The sequence below is a fragment of the Notamacropus eugenii genome, chromosome 2 (genome assembly GCF_028372415.1).
Source record: "Notamacropus eugenii isolate mMacEug1 chromosome 2, mMacEug1.pri_v2, whole genome shotgun sequence".
NCBI classification, from domain to species: Eukaryota; Metazoa; Chordata; class Mammalia; order Diprotodontia; family Macropodidae; genus Notamacropus; species Notamacropus eugenii.
The window spans coordinates 112,393,069-112,401,444 of record NC_092873.1 but is presented as its reverse complement, the minus strand read 5'-3'; the positions used below and the strand labels follow the sequence as shown (position 1 = coordinate 112,401,444).

The 8,376-nt window shown below is 34.0% G+C and overlaps 1 protein-coding gene across 4 annotated transcripts in view; it reads right to left on the bottom strand.

The window, feature by feature from the left end:
- Window positions 1–2,356: 2,356 nt before the first annotated feature.
- CD2AP (CD2 associated protein) overlaps window positions 2,357–8,376 on the bottom strand; it is a 186,928-nt gene continuing 180,908 nt past the window's right edge. For all 4 annotated transcript variants that reach the window (XM_072642382.1, XM_072642383.1, XM_072642384.1 and 1 more), the window contains 2 exons: window positions 6,027–6,090; window positions 2,357–2,467 (listed from right to left, as the gene is read on the bottom strand). In XM_072642382.1, coding sequence (XP_072498483.1) covers window positions 2,426–2,467; window positions 6,027–6,090 — 106 coding nt within the window. In that variant the 3' untranslated portion in view covers window positions 2,357–2,425. The remainder of the gene's footprint in view (window positions 2,468–6,026; window positions 6,091–8,376) is intronic.

Sequence of the window (8,376 nt, the reverse complement as noted above, 5' to 3'; positions counted from 1 at the left end):
ATTTTACATGCAATTGAGAAATATTTAATTAAATAAATATAAATATTTTTTAAAAGAAAAAAGAGGGCAAGGGGTTGCAAAAAAATGAAACAATCATTCAGTTGCTCAGTCATTTTTAAAATGCACATGGAAGACTGGTAGTCAATTTTTTTAGTAGTGTTCATTAGGACAGAAATCTATGACCTTCATAAAAAGGAAACACAAACATTTTACAAAAAATCAGCTACCTCAAAGGCAATAGTATGCATTATTTCAACATTTTCTATAAATCAGTATTTTTGTTATCCTCTATTAAAAATAAAACATTTCTGTTGTACAAAATTAAATTTTAAAGCAAAAACTTGGGGTAAATTTTAAGTTTAAAGAACAGAAAATAAAAATAGAAATGCTCTGGCACATTGCCATTCCATTATCCTGCAAGTCTCATAATTACATAAACTTAAAATCCCTAGGCCATTTTTATTTTGTTATTTCTTGTGGTTGTTCCTGAGTCATTTCAGTTGTGAACAATTCTTTATGATTCCATTGGGGGTTCTCTTGGCAAAGATGCTGGAGAGGTTTGCCACTTCCTTTGCTGGTTCATTTTAAAGATGAGGAAACTGAGGCAAACAGGGTTAAGTGACTTGCCCAGGGCCACACAGTATGTAAGGCCAAATGAGAACTCAGGTCTTCCTAATCCAGGGCTTTTCTATAAAAGCCCTTAAACTCTAAACTGCCTCTTTTTGTGAAAAGGCATTAGTTACCAGTAACTAGGTGGGACTAACTCCATACTTATAGGGTTTGACCGATGACAGGGATAACAGGGCAGTTAGCTGGCTAAGTGGATAGAGCACTGGGCCTGGGGTCAGGAACACCTGAGCTCAAATTAGGCCTAGATACTTACTAGCTGTGTGACTCTGGACAAGTCACTTAACTTCTCTGTGCCTATTTTGAAAATGAAATGAGTAATAATTATAAAGTGCTTAGCATGTAGCAAGTGCTATATAAATACTAGCTATTATTATTATTACATATTTTTAAACTGTGTCAACATTTACAAATTTAAAAGAAGCTGTTGACCATGTCACTTATGAAAATGTAACTAAAAAAGTACCATCTTTTGTTTAATAATAAATGTGGTACTATAGTCTGTGACGTAAAATAGCATTCCTTATAAAGCTAGTATCTATGCAGCACTTCAAAATAACTCCAAAAAGTTAGCTTATTTAGGTAAATATTTCTTAAACTGAATATTTACACAATGAGTTGACTGCTCTGAAAGTATATAATCTCATGACAAATTTCCTAAAGATTTGCACTTTGTTTTGCTAAGAGGTGAGGAGGATTAAATTATAAGACCATAGGCTAAATAATATTTGAATCTACAAAATAAGCAGAGAAATACAGCAGTAAGGAAGGTGTTTGCATGTTAAATGTGCTGCAGTTTCTACGCACAATGAACTGAAGGACAGCTTTCTGGCCTCTTAGCTCTGACAGATTTAAGAAAAGCTTATTCTTTTAAAAATATACTTAATGATTGAAATATGGTTTAATAAATTCCTTTTATGATCCCTATAGTGCAAGTGGAATAAAATATTTTTAGCTACCAAATTTATTTCATTTCATAAGCTATTTTTATCTGCATAAGTGATTGATTCATCTGCTTTATAGTTGACACACTTCTATTTCATCACCCAATTGATAAACAGCACTACAGATATATAGGCAAAATAGCTTAATCTTGGGTAGGAAAGCTACACACACACAAAAATATATATATATATATATATATATATATGTACACATACATATATACAGTGTGGGTGTCTGTGTGTGTATATGTATATATACATATACACAGACATACACAAATATCCTATGTAACACATATTATGTACACACATGTATAATGTGTATTATACACACATACATATATAATGTGTGCGTGTGTATATACACACACACACACACACACACACACACATACACACAAATATCCTATCTACCTTTTGTATTATGGGATTATTAAGTGAATGTGTCCCTCCCATAGTCTATTTTATAGGTTACCTGGAGATATATCAACCTATTTATAGTATAGCCCTCTTTAAAAGTTACACTGTGAGTATTCAAAAAAAAAATCTATTATCAACTTCCTCTCCTCTTCATACAGATTCGGTAGTATTTTTAAGCAAACCAGAAAAAAAAAAGAGGTTTGTGATTCCAGCACAGTAAGAATGAGGCCTCTTTTTCATATTGGCAAATAAAATAAATACACCATTTTCATTTTTCCCCTTCTGCAAGATATGAGAACTCATATACTCATTTTCCCCCTATACCAAACCAAAAATCTTTTGTAATTTGAAAGTAAACAAGTCAGTTTTTGGTTCATATTCGCGTTTATGAATCCCTGGCCAAAGAAGAACACTCAGTCTACTTCACACCTCCCTCAAGTACACAGGACTAGTTTCTTCAATTTTTCTATTTCCACCTAAAAAAGAAAAAACAGAGCATCAGCAACAGTGGCAACTTGGCTGTATTAAAGCTTCTCTGTCTTATTCCTAAGTCTTACATCTTGATCTTTTTACATTTTCAACAATGAAAAAACCAGCATAGGCCATAGTAATTATCAGGTCCCATTATCTTAAAGCACCTGAAGTTTCATTCCCATGAACATGATAAGAAACAAACATCTGAACCAGTGCCATGGTAAGGAGGCACTGAACACTTGGACAAAGATTTCACACTTAGAGAGGGTAAATGTTATCAGAGTTCATTAAAGAAAGAACCTTGGAATCAACAGTCAGTCAAGAAGCAATACAAAAAGCTCTTATTCTGTGTAGTGGAATGAGCATGTGATTTTGGATTGCTACCTCAAACTTTTTGAATTAGCCACTTCCTGAAGAGAGTGGGAGCTGAGCAGGGAAGAAAAAAATATTCACCTTGCTTCACTGAGAGCCCAGTTGAGATTATGTAACTAATTTATAAAGAACCTAGTCCACACAGTTTCTTGATTTACTTCAACTCTGTTCCATGAATAGAAGCTAAAGAGGAAGAAAAGTGAAGTGATCCATGACAGGGGCTTGGTAAGGTATGGTGGCAACATGACAGGGGGTCAAGGGTTGTGAGAAGATAGGGTAGGGCTCAAGATCGGGAAGGGAGAAAACAGATGATGGTCTGGGTAAGAAAAAACCAATGGAAGGAATAGTGAAGATGGTGAAGATGAAGAACAAAATAGGGAATTGCATGGTTGAGGCAAAGGCATAGTGCTCAGATAAAGGAATTTTAGGAAATTGAGCTGAAGTGGAACCCCTGTGCAGGACATCCGAATCAAAGGGTAGCATCACCTCTGTGGAAGTAGAATGAGAAACTGAGAGGGTGGTGTATGGGTCACCAGGAAAGAAAGACCCAGAGTAGGGCTCTGAACTCAATGAAGGAGAAGAGACTGAAAATGAGGCTGAAGAATAAAGAGTGTTCTGACTCTCTGGACACAACCAGTGAGCTTAGGAGAGGGAGGACATTTGGAGGAAGAAATATAGCCAAACTGGAAAGGGCAGGGAGAGAAGCAATGTCTTTAGGAGAGAGCACAGACTTGGTGAGTGTCAAAAAATGATAAAGTTAGTTAGGTAGCCATTTTAATAGATATTGAAGGAACATCTGACAAGCAAATATTAGACATTAAAGAATTCATCTTTAGATGCAATTTTCCTTCAAAGAAGGACTTCAATTAAAAAATATAACTATTGACATGCCTGGAAATCATGTGTGTAAACTTACAGATTATATTTATATGTTATTATGTATGTATGTAACTTTGTATGTAAAGTTAGAAAATCTTAAGGTGGTTGGTGCTAAAAATGATCATATGGATTTTCTGGTTCTGTATTTTAATTATCAGTACTTTTTTTCCTCTTTCCCTTCCCTCTTCTTCTCTCCTCCTCCCCTCCCCAAAACAAATCACCATCTTATAATTCACTATTTAATTGACTATTTTTGGTAAATCACCATGTTATCCTTTGATAGGCAGTGCAGTAGATCAACCACCTTGAGACTGCTTAGAGAGACCTAAGAACAAATTCTGCCTCAGACAATAGCTATGAGACGCTGGGGAAATCACTTAACCTATCTGAGCATCTGTTCCACCATCTGTGAAATGGGGATGCTAAAAGATGTTTTACAGAATGTTTTACAGAATCAAATCAGATAACATACGTAAAGCAAACCTTAAACCATAATATAGATGCAAACTATTTACTGCTATTTTAATAGTCAGAAGTGATCCCTCCACCTGGGAATTTATGGCATTGTTATTCTAGTTAAGGCATCTATCATACTCTACATTGAATTATGAGTATTTACGTGCATCTTTTTTTCATCCATAAAACTAGAAACTTTATGAGAAGAGGAACCAGGTCTAGCAGGGTGCTTTGTACCTGGTGAGCACTAAAATCTGTTAAATTGCAATTTTATTAAATTTAATAAAATTTATTAAATTTAATAAAATTAAATATGCAAATTAAATTATTTTTTTATATCAGAGACATAAAACTTTTAGGCTCATGGTTTTTGAAGTTAAAACATTTCACATTAATCAACAAGAACTGATGAAGTTCCTCTTATGACTAGGGCACTAAGCTAAGTATTGGGGATGCAAATACAAAGAATGAAATAATCCCTATTCTTGGGGCTTAATTTTACTAAGAAAGAAAACAAATACCCAAAAGTACAGGCATGAATTAAAAAAAAAAAATTAGCAGTTGGGGAAAAGGATAATATCAATTATTAATATAATGATATTTTCTTTGCAACTGATTTTTCTAGAAACAGTTGTTCAGTTAAATGAAAAATGGATGTTAAGAAAATTAATATATGTGAAACAAATACCTCAGGACCCCACAAATCTGCTAAGGCTTTTATTCCATAGTCCATGTTTTTCCATTCTCTTACAAAAAGTTTTTAAGTTAAATTAGTTTTTACTTATTCATTTCTATTCAGTTAAAATGACAAAAAAGACATTTTAGATAAGTCCTAGTGCCTGTTCCTTAAGCAGCTTGGAATATACTATACAGCCTCTATAAATGATAAACAGAAAATTATATGACCAACACAAAACAATACACAACCGAAGGACTATGTGACATCCATGCTACCATCTAAATTGGATTTGAAAGAACAGACAGAAATTTGGGGATTTCAGGGAAAGAACTTCAGGAAAATGAGAAATTTATGTATGGAAAGGCAAATACTCCTGTTTGGCTGATGCAGAGGGCATGAGAAGGGGTTTCACTATAAAATAAGGCTGGAAAGGTCATTGGACTCCATTGTGTGGGAGACTGACTGCTAAGATAAGCGTCTAGAACTTTACTTGGCAAACAAAAGAACCACTGAAAGGTTTTTAACAAAAGAAAAATGACTAGACATATGCAGAGGGAAGATTAGTTCAGCAATACTGGGAAGGATAAATTGGATAGGAAGAGAGTGGAGGCAAGAACTATTATTGCAGACTTACTATAATTGTCCATCACTTTTTAATGGAGGAAAACATGGCAGGACTTAGCATTTGAAAACAAAATGAGATAAATATATAGAAAATAATTTTTTCCCACATACATATATTCTGTTTCCTAACTAGGATTTAATTTACTGGAGGATAGAACCAAATTTTTCCTTAATATTTTTTTCTCTCCTCCCTCTCCCACACGATTTTACTGGTATTGTAAATTCCCAATCAAGAAATTGCTTCCACCAATTCAAAAAGAACTTTATTTAAAGTCTTAAGACAGATGCCTGAAGTAACTTGCTCAGGGTCATACAGTCAAGTAAATGTCAAAGGTGGGCCTTGAACCAAGGTCTTCTGACTGATGCTAACTCTCTATCCGCTAATACCAAGGTGCCTGCCTCTCTCTCTTTTAAAATTTTAAAGAGCAAACAAAACCGCATCTTTCAACATTATAAAGCACTGTATTTTACACGATGGAGATACTCAGTATGTTTGTTTAGCACCTACTAATATTCTCATTTAGATGACAAAATATTGCAAATTGAATTACCTCTAGGACACTCCTCATTGCCTTCTCCTCTTCCAATTCTCTTCTTAGTTTTTCCAGTTCCTTCCTAAAAAAACAAACAAACAAACAAGCACACATACACACAAAAACCAAAAATAACTTTATAAGTGTATATAGAAGCAAAAATGGCCATCTATTGATACATGCACATTTTAAATTTCTAGTCCAAATTCTTAAATATAAATTGAAAGTTTTTAAAACAGAAAAATTAATACTAAAAAACCTACCATATGACCAAATTTTTTAATAACAAAATTAAAGAAAAGTAAAAAAGAAATTCATAGGAAGCTTTGAATGAAGTTTATAAATTCAGTTAATATGGTTTTCTTCGCTTGATCTACCAGACTTAAGGCACAATTCACTGGGCAAAATCAGTGCTGGGAAAGGTGATAATCTTATTTGTAGACATTCAGCATAGATCAAATATCTTCTGTTTCATAAGACTGTAAATATCTAATAGAATTTAGTTCAAAGTTCAAGGAAACCTCATGCCATTAATATACCTACTACACTAGGGCAGATTTTTAACCAGGAAAAATAACTTTTAGTGGTCTAAACTAAGTATTCCTTTATAGTACTCATACAACCAAAACTGATCATTTTTAAAAGAAAAAATATGATAAATTTCTGGGTGAGGTCCTATAAACTTTACAAATCAAATGTAACTAAATATATAACACAGTAGAGTGAAAAGGTAAGACTATATTGATAAAACATAATTACAGTTTTAATTACATAAAAGAAAATTCCATACAACTACCAATTCATATACACACATATACACATACCCATGAATGAATATATACATGTATATATACACACAGATGCATATACATAATACGTATAGATATATATCTATACATATACATATATACATATACACATATATATGGATGCACCTTCCCCTCAATTCAGTGTGGTGCTAAGAAAAGGTTTCTGAAAGCTATGCCTGCAGGATATAAACTCTAGTATATCACAACAATCTGGAAAGTCTTTGAAGACAGACAGACTAGTGATGGGCTAGATGACTGTCTTTCAAAGGCCAGCCTAGCTAAGTTGGAAGAGGTCATCATCAGGTGAAGAATTTTTTCCATTACTGAAACGATGAGCATCTTTTAAGGTACTGGGGTTACAAACTGCATTACTGGAAGATAACCATATACATATAGGTGAAATTACAGACCCTTGAAGTATGGGAAATATATACATAACGTTGGTTGTTCCTGAGATAATAAAAATGGCCTGAATTTATTGATTTAAGGCTGGCTCTCCCTATCTCACCGAGACTGAGAGCTTAGCAGTCATTCCCAAGTCTGCCCTTCCTGCTGATTTGCACAGAAGCTTTGATCTACTTGGCCTCTGATTTGGGCCCATTTGCTACTCCTAAGCAGCTTGGTGGCCTCCCCCTCCATTCATAGGAGCTTACCACATTGGTGCTAGACTTACTACAGACACCTGGTTGGCTTTAATCTTACGGAATCTCAGAACTCCTGAATTCAAGAAATACAGCATCCTCAACCTGCCCAGGACCAGGACTCTAAGCACTGTCACCAGGCCTGGCCAGATTTTATAACAAAAAATGTGGGATCGTAAAACAAACAAGGAGTTTGTATTTATAATTTATAATTATAAATTCAGCTAATATGGTTTTCTTCACTTGAAGTTTACAATTATTGTTGCATAATACAATACCTTCATGTGGAGTTTATAATTACAATTAACTGAATTTATACAAACCAAGAGTTCTTAAACTTTTAAAATTATCATATATTTATATATTTATTTTTGTAATAATGTATAAAATCTAGGATTTCTGTCTCAAGGAGCCAAAAAGGCTCAAAAAAGGTATACTTTGGTTACTTCAAGTAGGAAATATTTCCTATGAGTACCAGTCAACCATTTTTTGTTTAGGCATTTTTCAGTCACGTCTGCCTCTTTGTGACCCCATTTGGAGGTTTTTGGCAACGATACTACAGTGGTTTGCCATTTCCTTCTCTAGCTCATTTTACAGATGAGGAAACTGAGGCAAATAGGATTAAATGACTTGCACAGGGTCACACATCTAGAAAGTGTCTGAGACCAGATTTGAACTCAGGAAATGAATCTTTCAGCTAGTAAATATTTATTAAACTGCTACATGCTTAGCGCAGTTTATAAATTAGGGTTGCATAGCTTACATCACAAATTTTGTGGCTCCTTAAACATGCCATTTTTAACTACACAGTCCTTTTTTCTTCCACAGTTGGACACATAAAAATTATCAAGAAGAATCAACGTCACATTTTAAGATACTTTTTACAATGTACACTAGAAGAGAATGCTCTCAACATGC